Source organism: Bacillus rossius, chromosome 2, assembly GCF_032445375.1.
Source record: "Bacillus rossius redtenbacheri isolate Brsri chromosome 2, Brsri_v3, whole genome shotgun sequence".
NCBI classification, from domain to species: Eukaryota; Metazoa; Arthropoda; class Insecta; order Phasmatodea; family Bacillidae; genus Bacillus; species Bacillus rossius.
In genome coordinates, this window is record NC_086331.1 from 115,351,794 (window position 1) to 115,377,650 (window position 25,857).

The 25,857-nt window shown below is 34.0% G+C and overlaps 2 protein-coding genes across 7 annotated transcripts in view; one reads left to right on the plus strand and one right to left on the minus strand.

Annotated features, from left to right (window-relative positions):
* Positions 1-5,891, plus strand: part of LOC134529651 (protein unc-119) — a 58,132-nt gene extending 52,241 nt beyond the window's left edge. The window contains exons 6-7 of one of the 2 annotated variants that reach the window (XR_010074650.1): positions 147-333; positions 3,636-5,891. Coding sequence is in view for 1 of the 2 variants with exons in the window: in XM_063363972.1 (XP_063220042.1) it covers positions 147-265 (119 nt within the window). In the remaining variant the exon portion in view is untranslated. Of the gene's footprint in view, positions 1-146 lie in introns of both variants that reach the window. The other variant, XM_063363972.1, reaches the window with a different exon arrangement.
* LOC134529650 (afadin) overlaps positions 5,874-25,857 on the minus strand; it is a 178,899-nt gene continuing 158,915 nt past the window's right edge. For all 5 annotated transcript variants that reach the window (XM_063363968.1, XM_063363971.1, XM_063363970.1 and 2 more), the window contains exon 33: positions 5,874-22,882. In XM_063363968.1, coding sequence (XP_063220038.1) covers positions 22,564-22,882 — 319 coding nt within the window. In that variant the 3' untranslated portion in view covers positions 5,874-22,563. The remainder of the gene's footprint in view (positions 22,883-25,857) is intronic.

The following is a 25,857-nucleotide window of genomic DNA, read 5'->3' on the forward strand; positions in this document are numbered from 1 at the left end:
ACTGCAGAAACTCAGCATAATTTATAATATAAGACATTTTGTGCAGTTTTTTACAGAAACGTTTTATAAACATATCATTGCTTTTTATTAGTTGTATCACATACTACCTTGTATTTTGAATAATTAACACTCCTCTTTACTTACAGTGAAGGAGATGATCTCACATCCATTTGAAACACGCTCGGATAGCTTTTACTTTGTGGATGATCATCTAATTATGCACAACAAAGCAGACTATGCATATGATGGCGGTCTTCAGCAGTGATCTCACATAGTGTTTGTGAACTTGCTACTTTCACTCATAGTTAATGTTTTAAAGTATTGGTCTTTCAGGTGAGAATCAGCTGGACAAATTATGATAGTGATATTGCATGATGAGTGCATATATGTGATGTTTTTCATAAATACACGTGGAAGGAGATGATGTAAAATTTATGCCTCTGAACAGAATTTCTTTTATTTTTAGATTATTGAGCTTGGCACCAGCAGTGTAATTATTTTATATTGATTTAAGTTATTGTAGCTTTATAAATTTTAATAGTTTTGTACTATATTTGTGTGATAAATTATTTGAATTAGTGTTGTTCTTTGAGTGTGTATGAATGTGTGTGAAGAAGTGTCTATTGTGCAAACAGCTATATTTTTATGGTACTTGTTAACTACAGTGTTGTGTTATTTTGGCAAATATTGATGGGTCATTCCATATGAAATCAACCAGAGGCCTTAACCTCTACACCTTAGATTTTCATGTTTTTTTTGTATATTGGTAATATAAACTAAATACATTATAAATCTATTTAAAAAAAAAAATTTTGAGTAGTTTTTTTTGTATAAATTTTTGAAAATTGCAAAAATAGCCATTTTTAGCAATGTTTTGGATCACTCAAATACTTGTAGGTTTCCAACTAATGGTGCTAGAAGGCTGTTTGACAGCTCATTTTAAAGGTCATTGAATGGGCTTCAATTTGATATGTAACATGACCAACTTTGGAAAAAATATTTTTTTATTTTTCAAAATTTTTAATATTGAATTTCTGAAAAACACCATTTTCGATTTTTTTTTAAAAAAAAGTATGTTATTTCTACATATATTGGTTAGATTTGTGCCAAATTTCAAGGTGGAGAATCAATGGGATCATGAGTAAATAAAAATGAGAAGTTTAGTAGATGCTTAAGATGTTACTGTGAAATACGATAACTTTTGGTGGCTTGCATGTATATTGGCTAAAAATAATGAGAATAATGAAGTTAAAGTCAGTTTTTTACATCCCAAAGGACCTGCTGCTTCCTTTTTTTATCCAACACCAAGAGCCGATATACTAGACATTAGAACTGAAGATCTTCTTAAAAAGGTTTAACCTTGTACAGCAACTGGGAGAACTTTTACACTCACTAAAAAAGAGATTGTAGAGACATCACACCTGCTTGAACTAAGTATGCCACAACCTTAGTGAAAACTGTAAATAATTAAATATATACTAAACAGATTTTTTTCATAAGCAATTATATGTTTTGTCAGTTATAACTTAAGCTACATCCTTTCAGCAAGATCATGTGCTTTGAACTTAGGCTACATCTGTTCAGCAAGATCACGTGCTTTGTATTATCATATTGATCAAATGTTTAATCAAAGAACACTGGATGAATGTAAGGTAAGATTTGTTATCCGTGTTTTATAATTTGTAAAAATTTTTTAGTCTATAACAATAAAATTTGAATACTTTACTAAGTCAAAATTTTATGTAAAATTATGCTACTCTTCCTTGCTGCAACTATTTCTTAAGGCGGCATGGTATCTAAACCAGAGCTAAATGCATTAATTAAAAACTGAAGATTACTTGAAGCCAAAACTTCTGCCTTGGTAATTTCGAACATTTAATTGCTGCGGAAGAAACAACGCTCGAGAATTGTCTTTTTAGGACGTCTGCTAATAAAGTTGGCAAATAACATTATGTAGGATTGTTGTTTTGCAGTTTTTCAATGTTGTCTTCCAAAAACAAATAACGTCCAACTGATGCTTAAAGCATTTATTTATCTACCATGCCCCCTTAAGCATCTACTAAACTTCTCATTTTTATTTACTCATGATCCCATTGATTCTCCACCTTGAAATTTGGCACATCTAACCAATATATGTAGGAATAACATACTTTTTTTTTAAAAAAAATCGAAAATGGTGTTTTTTAGAAATTCAATATTAAAATTTTTGAAAACAAATAAAAAAAATTTTTTTCCAAAGTTGGTCATGTTACATATCAAATTGAAGCCCATTCAATGACCTTTAAAATGAGCTGTCAAACAGCCTTCTAGCACCATTAGTTGGAAACCTACAAGTATTTGAGTGATCCAAAACATTGCTATAAATGGCTATTTTTGCAATTTTCAAAAATTTATACAAAAAAAAACTACTCAAAATTTAAAAAAAAAAAAAAAAAGATTTATAATGTATTTAGTTGATATTACCAATATACAAAAAATCATATAAATCTGAAACATGAAGTTTCTAATTTAATTTTTCTTTGGTTGATTTGATATGGAATGACTCTGATGTAATGTTTATTACTTGCCTAGAGTTCCTTAATTCAAAAGCTTATAACTGGAATAGTATTTGGCACTTGAATATCCATTAGTTTTTGTAATAAGTTCAATCCTGGTTGTTAACGATCTTCATTTAAGTGAAGAAAATTATTAGAAAATCCAAACATAGAAGGTAGTTTTTATGATGTAATGTTTATTACTTGCCTAGATTTCCTTAATTCAAAAGCTTATAACTGGAATTGTATTTGGCACTTGAATATCCATTAGTTTTTGTAATAAGTTCAATCCTGGTTGTTAACAATCTTCATTTAAGTGAAGAAAATTACTTAGAAAATCCAAACATAGCAGGTAGTTTTTATGGCATCTTGTAGCAGTGGAATTCATAAAAAAGGATTAGTTTTGAAATTCAATTATTTATACTCAGTGAATAAATAGATACATATTACAATTACCAAATTAATGGTTTTGAAATTTTGTTTTTACTTATTATACAGGTGCAATGGAGGATTCTATTTGATGTCAGTACAACATAAACAAATGTGGTGTGTTAAAACTTCCTTTATTCACCAAAGAGTTTTTATGAAATAATGTGTTCACCATCATAGTCTTTGTTTGTAATTTTTAGGCACCAATAGTGTGTTAAGAATTCTTTTCTATGCTTGTTAGTCATTGAAATTTGCAGTTTATCCATATAAATGCTTGCTTCATCATTCTATCTTTTTAAGAATAAAAAATTACAAGCATGCACAGTACGTTAAAACACATTTCTGTCAAGGTCAGAAAAATAGTAACACCGGAATACTCACAGATAAAAATTTTTAGTTGTACATTAGTAAACTTCTTGATACATTGCAGAACTAGTTGGCTTCATATTTATGGAGTGTAGACTTGTTATGTCACCTGGATTGACACTGTGGCACAAACAATGCAATGATTGACACCCAATGATTTGAGATAAAATCTGCGTAATTTTCTTTTCATTATGAGTTACTTGTGCTCAAGAACAGGGAGTCACACAAATTATGAGATACAAGCTATGTCACACAACTAAAAATATTGGTTCTTAAAAAATTTTTTTTGTGGTTTTTGCTGCCCAGAGTGATGCTGAGGAGTGATCGGGGTGAAGGCTTGTTGGGGTCACCACTCATCACCAAGGAGAGACTGTGGCAGAACTAGGTCTTTCCCATAGTCTCTTGAAGAGTAGAGGTGAAGGCACAATGCAATTCCTGTACTGGTCTAGAACTACACAAGGAAAAACATTATTTCAAAAACAAACAAAAGTGGTAGCTTTGTCTCCTCAGAGCCTATTTCTTAACAACAAAGTTATCCTCCAAGACTCTACCGGTCGTGTTTACATGGACAGAGGCCAGACAGCTAATCATCGTGTTCCGGAAAAAAACTAGAGAAAGACACTTTTTGTGTGTGCGCCGTAGATTTTTCGTGAAAATGTCGGGATGAAAACATAACAAGTGTTTCGTATTAATCTGTAATTTAATATTATCACTGCTTTCTGTATTGCCTTCCGACACCTGCACATGATCCATAGACGTCTGGACTGTCGCCGGCCTCTGTATGCCCGAGGGGCCAGCAGCTACGTAATGGCTTTGCACCATATTTTCATTTACTTTTTGACGTTGCCGTAGCGCTTGCATTCGCTCGGCATTGGACGTTTTAGGCTTTTTGGATTCCTTTTGACGCAAGCTTTCCTCTAACGTGTGTTTCCTATAATTCTGAGCATATTTACGAGTCATATGAGACGACATCGACATGTATTTTCAATTTAATACCAATTTGCACTTATATTTCAGCGAATATTTTTATTGTCTCACTTTGAGTCCTAGTAGTGCTCCGCAAGCCCTTCACAACAACACCCGAATCAGTGTCCTTGCAAAACGCATTCCCATGCTACAACAAATTATAAATTTACACAAAGCTAATGCGTAACAATCACGCGTATATGCCTACGCTGGTATGATGACGTTACAGGCAAAACAAACACTGCGCGACAAACACGTTTAGACATGATCTATCTGTTGTGGTCTTAACCATTGTTGATGCATTATTAGTCTCATAGTTGTTAGTAATTCAAATCTGACAGTTTCACACTAGAAATTTTGGCTGACTATCACTGTAATGAGCTAATAGACATTTTCCCGTCAAAAACTCAAAGAATGTCCATGCATTGACCATTAAGCAACTTTCTCAAAAATAATGAGTAACAGTTTTTTAACAGTTCATTTTAAAATTAAAGGTACTGGAGTTTCTCCCCCACCATGCAATGATTTATAACTTTCCAAATATTTCTTTGGAGTTCAATTCCATCTTTACTTATTCTAAGCCCATGTTTAAGATTCAGCTCAATATCAATATGTTTAGGACTAGCTTGATAAGCAGTTCTCTGTAAAATATATTAAGAATATATTAAATATTAGTTACAATTTCTCTGAAGTAGTTTCCCGTACAAGGATTGAGGCAATAACGCCACAACACCAGCCTTCATCCTTTTGTTCAAGCATCTTGTTTGGCAAAGGTTTCTCACATTGGGTTGGGTGACACAGCTAGGAAGCAAACAAGTTGAATCTATTATTCTAACACCTTTCACGTGACCATGGTACAATTTTGCTTACTCCAAAAATTGCAATTAAAGGTATAATTTTGTGCTGCTATGGAACTTGTTGCGACATTTGGTGCGATTCTCCCATATGTGCATTGATTAACCCGGTTGAAACTATTGTTTATGATTGTGACCTATTTATTTGTATTGACGAGCTGGGATTCATGAAGTATTAATTTTGAGATATTTTTTAAACTAGTTAAGCTATTTTCAAATCACTTTTCAGCATTTATGTAGTGTAATACAACTTTTTATATGCTATGCATCTTGTCTCATTGGGCTATAGTCACTGGAGATTTGTTTGTGCTATGTTATATCAAAAGGCTTTTAAACTGCATTTATGTCAAACAAAAGGATAATGCTAGCCTGGAATGATAAAATTAATTTTTATATTTGTGGCATGTGAAGTCTGATAAGCAAAACCTTGAATTTTTGGAATACACAAAAGTAAAAATGCACTTAACAAACATACATTGAAATTAAACTAAGATTTTCTGAATAATGTTTTGTGTGAAAATTGTGTGATAAATTTTGTTTATAACTTGCTGTTCAAAATGTTAAACTGTAAACTCGGTAACAACATGATTCCATCATAAGCAGTTTTAAATTGAACAGAGTTATGTTTTCTTACTGTCCAGTATAATACTGTAAGTATAAGCAAAACTGTAGTGAGTTGTTGATTTTGAAACTATTTGTGTGTGTACTAGATATTAAGAAATAAACCTGGCCTTATTTTAAACTGTTTTTATTTAAATATCTTTCAAATCTATGGAATGTGTCAACTGTGACAATGATTGCCAATAAGTTAAATCTGAATATTTATAATCACATCAACAGAGGAAGAATTCTGTGTACGGTAAGTTGGAGTGATATTGTTGTATTTGAACAGTACCAAACACAAACATTTGTGTTTTTAATATTTTGTTGACATGATGAACCAACAAAGAAAGCTTTTGAAAATAACACATTATAAAGTAACTTTTGCCACTCAGTCACTCCCACTTTACGGTCTATCTCCCCAGAATTTGAGGATAACTATATTAAGGGACGTTGTTTGTTTACAGATTCTTCCAAGTCAAGTTTTAAAATCAGGAATGTATTTTTTTTTTTTTTACATGAATTGCAAGTGAAAGTTTCAGCAGTCCTCTGATGCAACTTTAATTGGCTTGTTCAATATACCCTAAGATTTTCAAAGAGAATGTAAGATGTATTTTATAATCATATCATGCTGGTGGTTCTTTAAATTTTTATATAATATTTCAACCAATGTTCAGAAGAAATTCTGACAAAGCAATTTTTAAGTTTCAATATTTGACGTGTATTGCAACATCCCAAGTTATGCATTTAAGTAATTTTTTAATGGGTGTGCAGATGCAAGCATTACATCTGACTTGTCAGTGTGCACACTTTTGTGTGCAACTGCTTGCAGTTGACTTAAACATTCATATCATTGACTACTTGTTAACAGGTAGATTGTGAAAAAACTTAGAAGTGTCAAAATAAAGGTTTAGGCATGAGACAGTCCATAGTGATGTTATTTTTAAAATGGAATGTTTGCTTACCCCTTTTTATGTAAATGTATTATGAAAACATGAATTTAAAAAGTTACATAGTGTTGTTAGTGTCTAAAATACCAATAATATGTCACACTTAATACTCAAAAGCATGTTTTTAAAAATATATCGTCGGGGGGGGGGGGGGGGGGTTCGGGTTGGTGTAAATAGAGATCTTGGGCACCACCTTGTGGATGGGCACATTGACCTAGCTATTGACTCTGTCCCTGGGTCGTGACGTGGCCCGTGGGGAGCTAGGCTCAATTTCCCCCTGTGTGGATACACTGGAACTTACCGGCCCGCTCTCAGCAGTGGGCACGCTATGTTATCGGCGAAGATGACTGCCAGTGGCGTCTTGAGGTGCCCCACACACCTCAGTCTCTGCACTGAGGTGGTCAAGAGATGAATACGAACGAGTCGGTGACTTCGGTTTTATTGGTGCCATCGCATACATTAACAAGACTCTAATGCTGACCAGGACACCACGTTGCTTGGCCCCGAAAGTACAAAGATAGTCATGTTATTTGAAACGCTCCGGGGAGCTTTAAACAATTAGGTAAAACAGTCTACCGCCAAGGTAGGCCTCAAAGATGAATAGTAAATAGTAGATAGTTTAAAGATACGACGGCAGATGTTAACAGATCAGTAACGAGCAACAGGTTGAAGTCGACGAGGTGCGGAGATGCTTCCTACCCTGGAAGGCGAATGGAAGAGAGTGGCTATTGGCCAGGGTGTCATGGCTGCAGGAAGTGGTGGATTTACAGTTAGTCTATTAATATAGCAAAGCAAATATACATATACATAGCATGTTTAAATTTTTCAAAAAGTACACGTTAATTTAGGATCAATTACTACATATTACAATTATTTGTTTATGATGTTCATTATTCTTAAAGGGGGAGTCTTCACCGCTCAACTGAGGGTGTGCACCGAAAAGAGTCGCGCATGGCGCTGCTCCATCCTCATAATTAACTGAAAACAATTACCCTGGGAAAAATAGAAATAGCAAAAGAAAACCATACTTATTAATTTGACTAAATTATAAATGGTATGTGGCTACAACACAGGCTCAAACACAGCGCCTCTTGCCGGGTGGCCGAACACTCGGTGGGAGGTTCGAAACAGAGGGTGTAGGCAGTGGCATGAGGCACATCTGGCTTACGAAGGGCGTAGCCCTGGTCGACGTCAATATATAAATAATAGCAATGCTATGCAAAAACACACTCACAGAAGCATGGCAATCCTCTAACCTACTACAAAAATGTTTATCTTACTATCTGTTGTATCCTGTTTGTTTACATTTGAAGTCATTGTGGTTAGAAAGAGTTGTACGCTTGCATCAGTCGCAGAAAGTACTGCAACGACTGTAGAAGTGCTAAGCACAGGGTGGCTGAATGTGGCATATATCAACAGGCCGTACTGTATGCGTCCAGAAAGAGCTATATGCAGCCAGATAGAGAAAACAAGAGGGTAATTGTGAATGCCGGTAAAGGGATATTCCTCGCTTGCTACCTGGCTATTGGCAGAGTAGCATAGTTTAAGACCTGAAGGTTGCAAACAGTACTTATTCCTCAATTGATAAAAGATAATGTCTGCAAAATTCAGCATGTTGTATGACACGTTCTGGGCCATTTACTTTGAATCATCCAAAATAAAATTTAAACTTTACAAATTTGTTGTTATATTAATTAGAAAATTCAAGGGAAAAGCAAAATTTTTTTAGAATTATCTACAGTTTGTATGCACAAAAGTTCAAATTAGATTGTTTTTAAATTGATTAAATATTAGAACCTAAGTTGGAAAATTAAAACTAAATCTTATTTGTTGCACATTAACTAGTGTGTTAAACATGTCAAAAAAACTTGATAAAGTGGTCTTTATCTATAATATTTAAATAAATTTTAAATTTTAAAACCAACTTAATTTATTACCTACATTCAATGGTATTACTTTGCATGGTATTTAATTTGTTACATTTTATAACCGACAGAGCAGCAGTAGATCAAATATGTATTGTTACGGCCGTCGACTCACACTTATCTGTGTCGACCGTAAAGATGGAAATGAAGGGAATATGTACGTGAAATGATGATAATGAAATGAATCGTGAAGGATGATGGGGAAAGGGAATGGAAGTGAATCTACCGGGATCGTCTGTGTTCCTGAAATCGTGACGGCCCTGTCATGAGTATCAGGTTCTGGGGGCGGTTCCACCACTCGTGTTTTTCCTTAATTATCCTTAAGGTAGGGTGACGAGTCCCTATTTGCAAAACATTTTAAATAAAGAGGTTAAGGGTGAACGTTTCCACAAGAACATGTTTATTTCCGCAGTTTCAACTAACAAGTTATTCAACACATATATAATTCTCTACTTTCTGTGTCTTTATAATTACAATTTATAACATTCTATTTATCACACATAAATTGGCCATAATTACTGAACCATAGTCGTGCCTATCAGGGATACTGTCGTTAATAAATAAACCGTGCTGTCGGCCATTTCCTAGAGCTTAATCTTAACCTCATTTGTCTCTTACTTGTTTGTGCAGTTACCAACTGTTGCAGACTAATTTCTCCCAAGTTACGTGACTGTTTTAAATTAATTTATTATTCATAATTTTTATCGAGTTATTGTTAAACTGCGTATTCTTAGTTTTTGAAATGAGTGAGAGAGATATCGAAGATTTCCAGCTACATGGGCATAAGGCCGTTGTGCTGCTGTCTAGTGTTAAACCATCGTCGCTTCGTGGCTGATCACTCACCAATCGTCGTGTTGTCTCGATGGCGGAGTAGCATGGCTTCCCCCTGACTCTGTGACTCTGACTTCTCGAATAAAATCTCCCCGTATAAGAAGCCCGTTTTGACCCTGTTTGCGTCTGTTTATTAATAACATAAACAGTTCCGCTTCTGACGTCATTACACACTCCCCCTCCTTCCCTGTGCCTATGACCGAGTTTCGCTGCGCTGTGATCAAGGTCGCGCCCGCTGAGCGCGAGTGGCAACCCCCCTGTTTGTTTCCGTGGCCGTGTTATGCTATGTTAGCAAACATTTCCCCCCCCCCCCCCAACTCCCACTTCACCTGCCCTTCAATGTTTCCTGCTGCGTTTGTCATTTCCTCATCGTGTCCCTCCGTTATTGATCGTCTGGCTAGCTATAAAAAAACAAAAAAAAAAGCTTTCCCTGGTATCCTACAGTATTTTCGGCCGTTACAGTATCTTAGGAATATTAAAAACCCACTTCTGTAAAATGTTGCAAATGACCACATTTCATTATAATGAATAACTAAAAAAAATTGGAGCACACCATTGTGAAAAGGGGCTATTCAGTGTGTAACTGACTCTCAGCCCAGTTATATTATAGGGTGGAGATTGCTGCCCTGTCCACTTTAATTCCAGAAACCATTCTAATCTGCCCTCTCTCTAAATAATACAAATCACTTTGTGGCAAACCAACCAAAAACTTATTTGATTAGCATTTTGTGCATCAATGTAGTGATTACTAGCTAAGTGCCAATCAAGCAAAGAACATATATACTGCACTTTAAAACTACAGTAAAACCCAGTGGTTATAACGAACACCATTTATCACGACCACTTCTCTATTAGCCCCCTTTTTGAGGAAACTTAACAAATTTGTGTTGAAATGTATTAAAAAAAAATAATAAAATAAAATTGAAAATTCATTGAAAGCAAATTTGACTGTGTTTCTCTTGGCGAGCACTGTACTGAATGTGTTGTAGCAGACACCAGCTCCCCCTATCTGATCTCCTCCCTCCTTTCCCAGATTCCAGTTCAGTGGTGCCAATTTGTCTTCCATCCACCCGCCAGCAGCAAACCATTGGGATATTGCTTGCTCTTATGCTACCCTCGCTGTTTACTTCTGTTATTGTTATTACTAGAACCTGAAAAATTTTGTGATAGCGATAAACTAAAAAAATTATGTGATTTGTAATGATTTGAAGTTGAACAAAAAATAAAATCACATTTCATATTTAATAAGAATCTTTACAAAAATAGGGTCTCATTTTATGAATTATGTTTTCACGACTTTCTCGGCTAAAGTATCTTGAAAATGGTGCATTATCGAAAAAAATGCAAAGAATAACACTTACTGCTGCCAGCTATGTGAAGAGCGTAGTCGATAAACTACATGCTCTGCCTCTTAGACTGCGTTATTTATGCCACCTTTGTCCCCTCCTGAACCACTGATGCAACAGATGAGACAGGTTTGGAATTCTGGAGGGGGAGGTGCAATAGAGAAAAGGAATGTAGGTAGGTGCACTGCGTGCGTGCGTGTGTGTGTGTGTGTGTGAGAGAGAGAGAGAGAGAAACGACCACAAAAGCAACTACGGACTGACCACGCAAGCTATAACCTAGAATGTGTTGTCATGGTGCTTAACCTTCTTGACCTCTCTGGCATGGACGTATATAGTTACAGCCCATGTCTAATAAATTTTGAAGTTAATAAAAAATTCTTGCAATTTCAAACCTGAAATCAATATCAAATATAGTTTAGAGCTTGTTAATAGATACAGTTGCGTGCACTTCACTATGTTTATGCTAGTTTCGGTGACAGTAGGTTATCTGCTTTTCTTGAGTATCTTTTTTTTGGAAGACAAATGTTATTAAAATAAATTTAAATTTATTTATGAAAACTGGTGAACTTCTTTTCGGGGACAACAGAAAACACACTTAGTGTGAAAAAGGTATATTTTGATGTACAGTGGTAGTGGGTAGGTCAATCAGTTCAAAATGTTTATTACAAACCCCCCTCTTATTATGACCCTATAACTGGAACCATGAGAGGTGATAACAACGGGTTTTTACTGTAATTAACTATATATTTATGGACAGCAAGTTCAGAAAAAACAAAATATTGTTATTGTGATTGGTGGTTAGATATGTGTTCATGTCGAGAATGTTATATCATTAGTCACTAGAGCTGGGCCGATGCCGATCCCCGATCGTAATAATCGGCCGATTTTGTTAATTTTGCCGATCATAATGATCGGCAAAACGTAGCCGATTATTTGAGCCGATCATTGGTATCCTACTGCAAACTTATAACATTGAATAATTACCTATATCTAACGAATTTCCATGTTTGTTTACGGTACTTTTCGGGAAGAAAATTCAATTATTCATCGAAAAATAATAGGATTTAATAATTTAAAACTAACCGCACACGAAAAAAATATACCAATTAAGTAAACAAATAGCGTATGTTTTATAAACATTGAACAGTTACATACCTAAGTATCAATTTCCACGTATATTTACGGTACTTTCGGTAAAATAATTTTCCATTATACTATTTGCAAAGTTATTTATCATTTACGAACCGAAAACTATGTATTTGTTTACCATTTACGGTTAATATTACCGCAATGGCGAATGGCGACTGTTGTTTAGGTTGGTTATGTGACGCCAGAGATTAGAGTGACGCGCGTCGCGCGACGGAAATCGTACAGATTAATAGCGCTAGTAGTCTTGTGGTTAGTCTACCTCTTCGGGAATTCATCTATTTAGTTTTTTCTCGCTAAATATGGCCTATTGAAAGTTTTGTTTAGCGAAATTAATATTCTTACCCTGTTTAGCGGGAAATAGAGCTTATTTTTCTTTTGTATAAAAACCTGGTTGATGAAGAGTTTTGTTCCCCATTTAGTGGTACAGTAGAACCTTGTTAATCCGTGACGCGCTAATTCGGGAATCGGATAATCCGGGACGATTTAAAAGTGCAGGAAAAAAAAGAAGATCTAAAATTGTCAGAGCTTAAAATTTACGTCACGCGGGCCGGTGGCCGGCAAACACTGCAAGCCATCGCGTGGGCCGTCAAACTCTGCTACGCTGTTTGTACCGACCCTTTGTGTCGCCCCCCTTTCAGCTGTCACATTTGTCACTCTTTAAACTTGAGGGGATGTCCTGACTTCTGCTTCCCGTCTCCCGTTTGTTTGACTGTTGTTTCACGTGCTGCTGAGTTACTTTCCGCCCGCCTACGCACAGCAGGCGCCTGGCGAGTGACGTGTCTGGCTGGCATTCGGCTGGTCGTATGAAGGGAGGGGGGTGGGGGGGCTACCCAATATTTATGTGTGCAAGGTCAGCACGATCTTATCTTTCTCTCTTCGGCTGTTGTAAATGACCGTGAACTAATGGCTAGGCAGTGCCGTGTTTTTTTAAGCCGAGACACTAATTCGAAGACGACCCTTACCGTGAACGGATTATCCGGGTTTATTATTAGTATTATTTTTTTTTACAGAATTTCAATTATCCGGGCATCGGCGGGTCCCAATTAACATGAATAATGGGGAGTTTACTATTTTTATCCATCTGCTGCCAAGGCGCAGTAAGCCTCGGGAGATGTTACATCACATGACCTTGGCCTTAACCCAGCTGCACGCTGGTGTCTAAGAAGCTTGAAAAGACCTTCCGGGCTTATAATCGCTAGTCCGTGAAATTCGGTAATCCGTGATTATCTTGGTCCCGACCATTACGAATTAACGAGGTTCTACTGTATTTCGTATTCACAAATTAACTTACAATCGAGAATTATTGAAAGTTTGTTGGCGGCACTGGGGGGAATAAAATTATCATCGCTGACGTCTACCGGCACACACGGATTACAGAATGACGGAGTTGTGATTAGGTTGAAGATTTGGTTTGACCTTATTACATTTTAACGCAGTTAATTGTGTGTACGTGTGTGTGGTGATTTATAAGTAATCATGTCAATGAAAAGTAGTTTTGTCTGGGAATATTTCACCGTTTATAGTGATCCGTCAAAAGCAACGTGTAATCAGAGGTACTTGAAAGGCTCTAATCGGCTCAGAAGATCGGCAAGATCGGCAGCAGATGATCGGCATCGGCATGATCGGCAAAATAGGTGATCGGCCCAGCTCTATTAGTCACTAAGAATACTAAAAACATGGAAAAAATTAAAGAATAATTTCATAAAGTACCTTACTTTATAACAATATATACACATCATTACATAGAAATGTGAAAAAAATTAGTTTTGGTTTACACATTAAATATCTGAAAACATTAATAAAAATGATTTTAATACTTTACATACAATATGATATATTTTCTTAAGATACATAAGGCAAAATTTGTTTTATCACAACAAAAAATTTTTTTTTACAAATCAGTAACTTTTAATGATTGTGATTCATGTAAAATAATCTTTGAATATTTCTACAAGTAATCTAATCTACCTTCATATAACACATACTATTTAAGATATCAAAATATACACTGTAAAGCACGAAAGCAACATAATCATAAAGAGTTAAAATAATCCAGAAATTTGTTTGTAAACAAATAACATGAAAATGATTAAAATAAACAATTGAAGCCTTGGCTCTGAGCCAAGAATTCAGAAAGTCAAATGTACATTACTTAATCACCTCATAACACACTAGGTGTTAACTACCATCAGATTTACACAATACTGAAAATAAAATAATGCTTTGTATGGAAATACTGAAACTTAATTTGTAACATCATTACACTTAATGAAAAAAGCAAAGTGATGCCATGTAAGTATAAGGCAGCAGTTGAGAGTACCCACAATAAAGCATTGTGTGTAGAGGGGAGGAAAATATACAAAAAAAAAAAAAATGGCACCCAACTGTGAAGTTATGAATGCTTTAAAATTAAAACATTAAATTTCATGAAACATTATTTCACTTATACTATTTAAAAAATGGAATAAATGCAAACTGACTACTCAACACATAACTACAAGCTTTTAATAAATAGTTGCAAAAATACAAACCAAAATGAAGGATAGTTTCACTTAAGAAACAAAAATAAATTTTCAAATGAATTCAACTTTAGAAATACATTCTAGGAATGAAATGGGAAATAAATTAAAGAATAAATAATAAATGGGAACACCACATCAGGAATTTTTGCACCATAAAATTAATTTGGGTATTTTAGGCAGTTTTTCCCAATTTTGCCAATTTCTACACGAAATGAGATTCTAACAGTAAAAATATCCAAGTAACAAATTTTATCATCTTACAGCTGACACACACGTGATACTGAGAGGTGACAATGCAACTGAACTACTATTAGTTGTATCAACATTTTTTTATCTTTACAAAAACACCCATTAATGCCACCTTTAGGACACACCTACAAACTTTTATCAGATATATTGACATGGGCTACGTAACTACAAATTTTGCCATTGCAAGACTATGATTTGAATAATAAATCCCTAATAGAATGTACAATAATTTGTATGTACAAAAAGATCAATCCCATATTTTTGTTATGTTCAGTATTATAATTTTTATTTATTCTCTAAAGCAAAGTGGCATGTGCTTCATCAGTCAATTGCCCCACTCTTACATGAAGTGTCACTTTGTATGTAGAGAAGATCGCTTTGTCCTGAGGTTGATAAATAATAGTTTCAATATTTCAGACTAGATAGTACAAGTTAAAAGAATTTTTTTTTTTTTTGCTAGTGAAATGAGATTAGAAATGTTTTCTTTTGTAACTGGCAAAGCAAAAGGTTGCGGGGCCTGTTTTTCCCTTGTGTGCTTTTACCACAATGCTGCAATGTACCTATCTACAGAAATGCTGCCTAAGCTACTTGAAGAGGGGTCTTTTAAGGGCCCTGCCTACCTGGGAACACATACGATGCGCAGAGATTCAGAAAAAAACAATGCAATAGGAAAACTACTCAAGATATCCTAGTGGGGTCTGTTAACGGAAAGTATTTAATAATTCACTGAGGGCCGATAAGTAGTTCTGTTTCTGGATAAAGTTTTTAAAGTGTATTCTTATAAGAGTTAAAATGGTTGAAAGGCGTGTTTTCAGAGTTATTTATAGACATAAAACAACTGATACAGATTCTTGAAAGCACTTAAGGGACTTGTATTACACCTTTATCTTAGTTTCTTAAGCATATAATGTTACGGTCACCGCTCAAATTTCATAGTTGTCTGACTATGCGCCAGCTCAGGGCCTTGCTTAAAGGCGATACCGCGCTAGAAACACCAGCGAACATCGTACTTATCATCCCGCCTCACACAGATACACCGCTGAATAGATGGGCCCCTTCATGTACAAGTCACAAAAATGGTTCAAAATAATTGACTCACTTCTCACATGTAGTGTGCCAGCCACTTGACCAAACATTTGTGAATTGCTAGATTGGTCGAGGGGATCCTACACCATTGCTGCCAAAAACACAGGAACTTAGCCCTCTAAGACAATTATTTGCTAAGTTACATGAAACCCCTTGTATCCTATTGAGTCAATATGATGAGCATTGCAAGAATCCAAGCAAGTTTCGGAAACAATTTAGAGTCATTTGAGATAACTACAAATGTTTCTCATGATAAACTTTCACATATCACCAGATCAACATAGGTTTTACACTTTAGTCAAGATGGCTAACAAGCATCCACACAGCTATGGTATTCAGGAACTAAAGGAGTCTAGATTCTGATCAACCTCTTGGATATTGTCCATGATTTCCCAAAAAAAAGTTTATCTGAAACAGTATTCAGTCACATAATGTAAACAATAAGTATATATGAATGTGTTATAATGCTTTTGATATACTTACATTCATTGACAAAACTAATTTAACAAATATGATGTATGATTTGTGTTTGAACAAAAATGGACAAAACGTGCACGTGCATTGGACTTCAATTTGTTTATTTTCCATATCGTGGTGCATGCCCATTTCATTGCTTACTAACATTTCACCCTCAAAGCCGCTAAAGTAGTATAACTTCAATAGGGAACTGCTACAACAAAAATGACAGCAAAGTTAATTACATATATTTAAGTCACATTAAAAAAAATTAGACTGACAGAAAACTTTAAAGCCTATATATAGCATTGTGCATGTTAAAATGTCTATCGGTGACAGGAAATCTTTTTGACCTTATATATTCAAATTTCCTTCCTTTAACTTGTACTATGCACACACCTTGAAACACTGTAACATTACTTATGCACATCCTGTTAGAGCTGGGCAATTACTCTGAAAACTTTTAATTTAAAGCTAATCCACATAATCATTTTAGTAATCTAAATTATATTCTTTGGAGAGAAAATCTAACTTACATTCTGGACATTGGTAAAAATTTGTTGACCATTTGACCATAAAAAAAACCATATGCAAGTAACAACAGCTGCGACACTTTCACTTTTTTTATTACAATATGCAGGAGTTTAGGAGTTTGTTAAGTTATTGTAGTATTGGTAACAAATCACTGGATTAACAGTGAGAGAGAACAAGAGCATCAGAAATGAGAAACACAGATTATAGAACCAAAATTGAGAACAATTTCAAGATTGCTGGAGTCGAAACTTATCATTAAACTACAGCCATTTTCACTTCAACTTCATACTATCTGCCTTTGTTGTTTACAGTTAAGTTCAGGTCCATATTTTTTTACTGTGAATGGGTTGAATTATTTTCATGAAAATTCCTCACTTATATGTTACTCTTAATTTTGATTAGTTAAATTTGAATTAATCTGTTAGTTAAACATCAAAAAAATTTGATCTTAATGTAAACAACATAAATTTTTAACGAAACGTACTCTTTATTGCAAAGCAAACAATTTACTTATCTTATTAATCAACAAAATTTTCAGGTGGTTTGTAACGAGTATTTTACAGAAATGGTTTAGTTGCTATTTTTCGTGTGACATGCATATGACATGGTCTCATCTGGTAACAGTGATAGTCCTGATTCTCCACAGAGAATGCACACCCAGCTGCAAGCAGTATGCACTCTGTGCTGTACCACATGAACTAAGTGTGAGCCTGCTCTTTGAGCCTTGCAGGCACTACTACAGTTAGTGATGGGTCATGAGGCTGGAGCTGGTTTTACTGCTGTTGTTTATTCTTATGTTTATAGTGCCTTTGTCTAAATCTCGATGATATTTTTATTCATATATTATTGCTTCAACTAGCACTAGAACAAATAAAAATAAACACGATAATACAAAGTTGATTCCAATTCCACGATATCACATCTTGCAAATTGAGATGAAATACGTGCAGAAACTGGCAAAATATTTCACTGATGTGCAGTGACTTTTATTATTTTACACTGTATTTTACTAAAACATTTTCACTAAAAAATATTCATAAAAACCTAAGCATCATTATAACATTTACCATGTGTACATTTATTATTAAATATTAATAGCCAGGTAAGACTTTTTTATATCCAGTAGATAGAATTTAAGTTTAAACATCAAATTGAAATTTCAATTAGCTTACTCTCCTCTACTCAAAACTAAATTAGAGTCAAAGCAAAGTTAAAATGATGGAGTTGTGTGGTTAACAAATTCAACCAAAATGCACACATTCCATTAGAATCATAAATTATGTTACCAATTTTGATTACACTTTAACTAATTGAGATATATTTATGCAACATAATTTTGACTTGAACCATTTAATTACCATGTACAAGACATGGCAGTCATTCCCATTAAATCAGCATATTACAGTGTATTGCACACCCAATTGAGGTAATCCCACAAATGAGAACACTTATATTTAATGGTTCTGAAAGTAGTTGTGTGTAATACATGTTACCTTGGAAATAAAATGAAATTACAATGTAACATTCAATCATGACTATTAAATTAATTCCTAAACTTTTGATAATGTAAACTATTATAATAAATAACATGTACAATATAAACTTCATAATACAAACAAATTTTAAAATTGCAATTCAAAGTTAAATTTTTTAAAAGTGGCATGTACATTCTACTGAATAACTCAAAAATTCCTACGTAATGAAACTTCAAGTAATTTGTATGTTGTAGAACACAACATACACAAACATACCAACTCAAAATACAATGTACCTAGAGAAAAATAATTATTTATATGTATACTACCAACCTGACCAGTGATTACATTCCTTCCACAGGTGGTTTGTTGTTTCAATCATAGTTTAACTATTTGAGTGAAAGTAAATTTATCCTCTCTTACTTGTAAAAAAAAATAATATTATTATCACTTGTTTGTTAGTTTTCTCTCATAGTTAAATCATAACGTGTTATCTTCATTCACTTTACACAATGCTTCACCTGTTACTTAAAGCAAATAAATACAAGCATACAACATGGAACATGCTGCTGGTGCTTACATAGCAGCCATTTTGTGGTGGAAGGCACAACAGCTGTCATTTTTACAGTCAAAAATATCCTTAATACATAGTGTTATTTCTGAAACAATATAAACTTCTATTGGATTAAAAAATTTTTTCTGTTAACTTCTATAAATAGTTGTATCATACACTCTTTTACCAATTAGTTTGGCTTCATAGTCATTTAGTGGTTCATGGTGCACAGGGTAGTCAGGACTACCAGTATTGTTTTTATTTATACTTGCACATACTGTCAGTTGTGACAAGATTTTGTAAATGAACAATTTGTTTTGTCTGTGAAATGTTACCATGGATTGTACATTAACTCATCAGCCTGAATCCTCCAATCAATATTTTCTGAGGCTCTGCTAAATTTCCTGCTTTATAGCTAGAGGAGAGCATACAAGTGTTTTTTCAGAGTGAGTGTACATCCAGCGTCAAACTGAAATACAATCTTTGTGCAAAAAATTTAAAAAATTTTGTTTTAATATTATAATTATGGCAATATATACTGAACATTTTAAGTTCTAGACTAGTTTGGAAGTTAATGAACTCTAGATATACTATTAGCTTAAACTGTATCATGGTGTCTTGAGCTAAAAAAAATAACACAGCAAACTGTGACAAACATTTGTAATGTTGGTCACCTGCAGGGCAAATTAATCAGATTTCATGGCATACAATTTAATAAGAAACAATTTAATGTTGCTGCTTTGGTATTTTGCAAGTACTTTAAATGTTCTCACTATATAAATGCAGTTTATTTATCTTGGTGGCAGAGTAGACAAAGATTCTGATGTCAGCTGTCATACATGTTTTTCATTTTTTGGAAACTAGCCTTTCAAGACCTGCCTAAAAATCTAAACCTGACAGTTAATAATTTTTACATTTTTTTAAGAAGTACATGTGTGCTACTTTATTATTACTGAATGCCCCAAATTAAAATAATTTTTATCACATTACTTACAATTTAAGCTAGAGTAGCTAACACAAATACATCACATAAAATCATTAAAATTTTGCATGGATAGTAAATAGGAAATGTCTTCTCAAAACAATTTTGAAAAGTAATTTTTTGAAATATTTCCTATTTCTCTACGACACCAATTCCATATGGAAAAATCCATCTAAAATATGATATTTTTTTACAATAAACTCCAAAATGTCTTCCTGTTACAAGTAACATGAACAGGTTTCTTACAGAACTACAAAAATACTGTTTAAAAAATGATTTTAAGTTGTACAGTATTGCTTCTGCACCAATATTTATCGAAAACTTCAATATTGGTAATATGTGACAAAACTACAACAGAATTCTTAGGGTACTAGATCAATAAAATTATTACACAAACACACTGGTGCTAGAAAATTACACAAATGTCTATACTTGTACTAGCTGAACAAATATTACCCAATTTGAAGTATACTTTTGGTCAAGAGTGAACACAAAATGGACTCAACAATTCACAGTAAACTCTCAATTATTCGCTTTGCTGCTTATCTGCGGCACCTATAGAATGATTCAATAAGCTCCTTTGATTCTAAAGAAATACCAAAGAAATATGAGACATATAAATGCAAATGTATAGAAAAAGTTTTGGTTGGCTACGAGTGATTAAACATAAAAGTTATATTGAGGCTTACCTTAATTATACGCCTTTTTATGTACAAGAAAAAAAAAAGCACTCACGGTGGTTAAAATTGTCACCTGCAACACTACTCACGCTTTCGCTAGCCTAGTACGTACATGCACAAATTAATGCTCTCTGTTTTACACTTGCGTTAGTAATGTCTTAGCTAGTACAGATGACGTGGTTGTCAGGTGTCTGCTGTCTTCTGTCTTTTGGATTATCCCACATCTTTCTATTTCCACATGCAAGAATACCGAGTTGGTAACTACATGATGCATGCTCGAAATGCATCACCTCATACACACTAATTTGGTAAGCTGTTACGATACTATTCTGCATTTACTTATTTTTTACAAATGAGAATAAGAAAATATTTTTTTTTTTTAGTAAGAATACCTCTTTGAGACATCTATAACTGAAGTAAATCTACATTTTCAGGATAAAACATTTTCTAGCTTGCGTGACAAAAAGCTATGTGAAATAGGCCTTGCATGTACACAGTGCTAAACTATAGGCTATAATAAGAGGTCGCATTTGCCCTTTCGTGGTATTTTTTTTTAAATTAAGGAGACTTCTATTTCATGAATTTAGTAAAATTTATATTAGGTTTCTTGTAAAAAAACAAAAAAAAACAATGGAAATAGAATAAGTGTGCACATTTTGCTAAAACTTATTTGTCACACTGTTTATATGCATTTTTTTTTGTGAGAAGATGATGTTGAATACTGCCGTCTGTGATATCACTTTTTTTCAAAAGATGTGTGACATAATTACAAGTTAAAAATGGACTTACATCACCTGTAAGGTAAATTTTCTGCACATCTCGGAGTTTATGATTCCTTTGGCAATAAGAGATGTTATATATGCACTAAAGAAATGTTATTGGAACATATAATCGAATAAATGAACATTTCATTGACAAATTGTTAAATATTTTCATAAGAAGCCAGTAAACAAGGAAATTAAACATTTCAAAAGTATGAATTGAATGAAATGCTTTATCATGCCTCTACATACAGCATGTACAATGGATTATCTGCATTTTTAAATTATCTGTATCATTTACCTTAATTAGTGCGGAAAATCAGGAGTTTACTGTAGTTGATATTTAATTACACACACATTTGCATCAAAGTGAAACAGCAGGCGAGCTAATCCATATCATCATTTTAGTAATCTAAATTATACTCTTTGGAGAGAAAATCTAACTTACATTCTGGACGTTGGTAAAAATTTGTTGGCCATTTGACCATAAAAAAAACCATATGCAAGTAACAACAGCTGCAACACTTTTACTTTTTTATTATTAAAATATGCAGGAGTTTAGGAGTTTGTTCAGTTTTTGTAGTATTGGTAACAAATCACTGGATAACAGTGAGAGAACACAGAGCATCAGAAATGAAAAACACAGATTATAGGACCAGAATTGAGAACAATTTCAAAATTGCTGAAGTCGAAACTTATCATTAAACTACAGCCATTTTCACTTCAAGTTCATACTGTCTGCCTTGGTTGTTTACAGTTATCTCCAGGTCCATATTTTTTTACTCTGAATGGGTTGAATTCATTTCATGAAAATTCCTCACTAATATGTTACTCTTAAACATTGAATACATTAAGTATATTACCATACATGCAAAAATGTATCCATATCCACTTTGCAAACAATCTTGCACTATCTTAGCTAATCGTGCTGAACCAACCATTACATGCAATGATCAGTTAAGTGCTTTAAATTATAACAAACATGAATCTATGAGCTACTTAGGCAAGTGTGGTTGGTACATTGAGTAATCGGCACATCTGTATTGGTCAACACAATAAAATGATTTTCCCAAGGCAAAACATGGTTTTATTTGCTTTATGTATTTGCTAAATGTGATTATTTTAAGGAACACTATAAATATATATATAGAAAATATACTTTTTAAAATAAACATACGGAATCTCACTAGGGCACTTAAAGATTCAGATAAACAGCTGCCATTCCTTTTAATACCTAGCAACACTAATGATATAGTACAAAAATATAGCTGCATCCACTAAAAATAATTAACTACTGGCATCAGCTCCAGCAACACTAGTTACTTTTATTGCTGTTCTTATTGCTGTTATTGTTACAGTTGCTCTCATTATAATGACCGTTTTCATTACCATTTGTATCATTATTAGTACTGCTACTGTTTGTGACAGCATTGCTGGCATGAGATGGACTGTTGAGGTTATCAATATTTCGTTGTGCACGTGATATTTTTACTTTGTCACGTGGGGTCCCATCTTCTCCAGTTGTCATTGCAAACATTTTCATTTTCTCTTTGAATGAAAGTTTTTCAGGGAGAGGAGTTGTTCTCGTCGATCGTTGTTGGTGCTGCTGTGCCAACATCCGAGCTCGAGGGTCCCTGCACAAACAAACAAACACATGTTTTCAAATATCAATATAAAATAACAGTTGTTGCGCACGTACAACATATGCTGCATTCATTTGCACAACGTGCATGCATGTATGATCATAAAATGTTTGCTACTCAAAAAATGTTCTTTACTTGAAATAACACTAATATGTATATCCAACACAGATTACATGTTCATATGGTATTTGTCACCAGAATCTCTGTATGTAAAATTAAACACGCAGAAATAGAAAATTAAATTAATTTTGAAAGTACATAGTCTTGAATACCTGATTCTGATAATCTGAGGTTCAAAGTTATCCTAGACTGATCAACTTTAAAATTTTTAAAAATTTGACTGTTACCCATTCAAGACATATATGAATTTTAACATGATGCTAATAATACACTAAGATAAACACCAGGGACATAAAATTATTTTCTAAAATTTCTGCAATTACTCGAGCTTGGCTCAATTTTTAAGGACTCGACTCAATTAAAAAATTATTAATTGTTAAGTCAACTCAACTTGGCTCGAAAGTTTTATTACTGAACTTGGCTCGGCTCAACTCAACCCTCAAAAATTTGGAGACCCGTCCGTCTTTAATATATTTATAATATTCAACTATCCACATGGTTTGGAACTTGTTCCTTTAAGGATAACAACAACAAAAAACATGAGTGTGAACAATGCAGGGAAGCTTAAGATTCACCCAATTTTTCCCTGTGGCCTCCGTGTGAGAAGAAGCGTGTTCAGAGTGTGGGAAGAAGTTTATTTTGCAGTGAACAAATATCTTACCTTAAGATAACACGCAGTAATTTAACTGTAAGCTATCTCTAGATGAGGAACCTTACCAAATGTTCTCACAATTTGACACTACTTTTAATGTACCTAACCTAACCACTCATTAAAATGGAGAACTACCAGTAAACTACTTGAAGTATCACAACATCCTCGACTGTGTGAACTCAGTGGTGGTGGACTTTTAGTGCCTCTAAGTGCAACATGAGGGGTAAAAAGCGCTGGCAATACAAGAGTAGAAACAATGACGTCTCTTAGCGAGTGAACTAAGCAAGGTGTCTCTCTCCAGTCAATCATATACGAAGCAACAAGCGCATCATGAGTCTAATAACTATTGAGCTAAAAGGCGAGCACATGTGCTCCAAAGCTAGGCACTAGAGTGGCCGGCAATCAATGATGACATCTATGATTGTGCATCAAAACAAGGTGGTGTTCTACTATCATGAGCATCTTGCTGTGCATCATGTCGATTAAGCATCTGTCAGCTGTAACGATTAACCACCAACACGTCTGCGACTTAGGGGAGAATTCATAAATGCTATGGGAAAAGCATGGCACTAGCTGCAAATCGGCAGGTAACATTACATTAAAAATCAAGTCAGTTTTTAACAATTTGGCGCAGCACTATCAAGTTCTACTATACAACTTGTGAATCGCAGTTCCACAAGTCAGGCCTTAAAAACACTGTTTGATCTACATTGTGTTTTAATGCTGATTAACTTGAGTAACATAAACCTTTAAACTATTTGTAGGAAAAACGGCTCATATTTCTAAAATGGTTCCATGATCAAATCTTGGTGGAGTGAGTACATCCTGATGGGCCAAGCATGACTCTGTAAATTAGAATGAGAGACAAGAAAAATAATCTTGTTCAATAACTTACATAAAACTGTGATATTCTTGACTACTTGACTTCGAAAGATATTTTATATATATGCATATTAGTTATTTAATAATTTGTTAGTATGGGGCCCCCTTACTGTACGTGTTAATTATAATATGTTAATTGGGATCTTCAATGTAAGTTATACTGTAATTAATTGTAATATAAAATGGTTAAACATAAAGTCAGACAAAATTATTCCACAACATCCCGGTTCTGTGGTATTCCTTACCTCTGCCATTGAATATAACTCGTATCTCTTTAAGCATTTTCAATGTGCTGTGCAACCAGCATGAGTCAGGCTCTTCACAATGCACAACGCAGTTTTTGATTGAAAGTGATTACGTCTATCATTCCCATTTCACAGTAAAGATTTTGCAGTACAAATGAGCCCCCTCAAATAGTCCCCCTCCCTCCCACCCCCCAGGAGATCTAAATCCATGGGCAGACCCCTTGATGGAAATTGTATTTCGACATGAGGTACCAACTCAAAATATGATTTATAAAGAGAGAAAAAAAATTGATTAATTTTACTCATCATTAAAATAAAAACAATTTTTTTACACACAAGATAAAAATAATTCATAACAGATTGCATTACATAATGCTTGCAATGAAATCTCATTTCAGCGCACTTAAAAAAAAAAAAAATTGGTTGTCTGTAAAGTTGGTTTACGGACGATAGTTTAACGTGATAACGTTATAACAAAACATTGATGAAATGATTGCATACTTTTATGAATAAAATTGAATCATTTTTATTGAATTATCACTATTTTGTATGGATACATAGAAGGAGTAAAATGAAATCTACAATTTAATTGATAAATTTACTTTTATTTGCACTCATTAATTCAAATATGTTTATTACTTTAACGAAGAGATTATTTGAACCATAACTTCTTTCAATCTGTGTTATTCTGTTAAGGATAGGACGATGATAAGAAAAGTAGGAAACGAATGGGAGTGTTTCAAGTTTAATGTGCCTCGAAAAAGAATCAAATCGATGGTTGTTCCAATCGAGTGGAAGAGAGATAGATGCGGCGCAAGCGTACAATGAGCATAACGGGACACAGCGTAATGGACAATGTGCATTACAGGACACTTTTTCGTGCGTGCAGCCGGCGTTCATCGATTTATTAGACGTCATATAAAAAAAAAGTTTTAGTGCTGAAAAGTGAAAGTAGGGATCTGAAAATATATACCACTTAAAGTGAGAAAAGCAGAAACCCTTTAAAATGAGTTACTTATAATAAGGTTTCATTCACTGCATACCAAAATTGAGCATGATATACATAC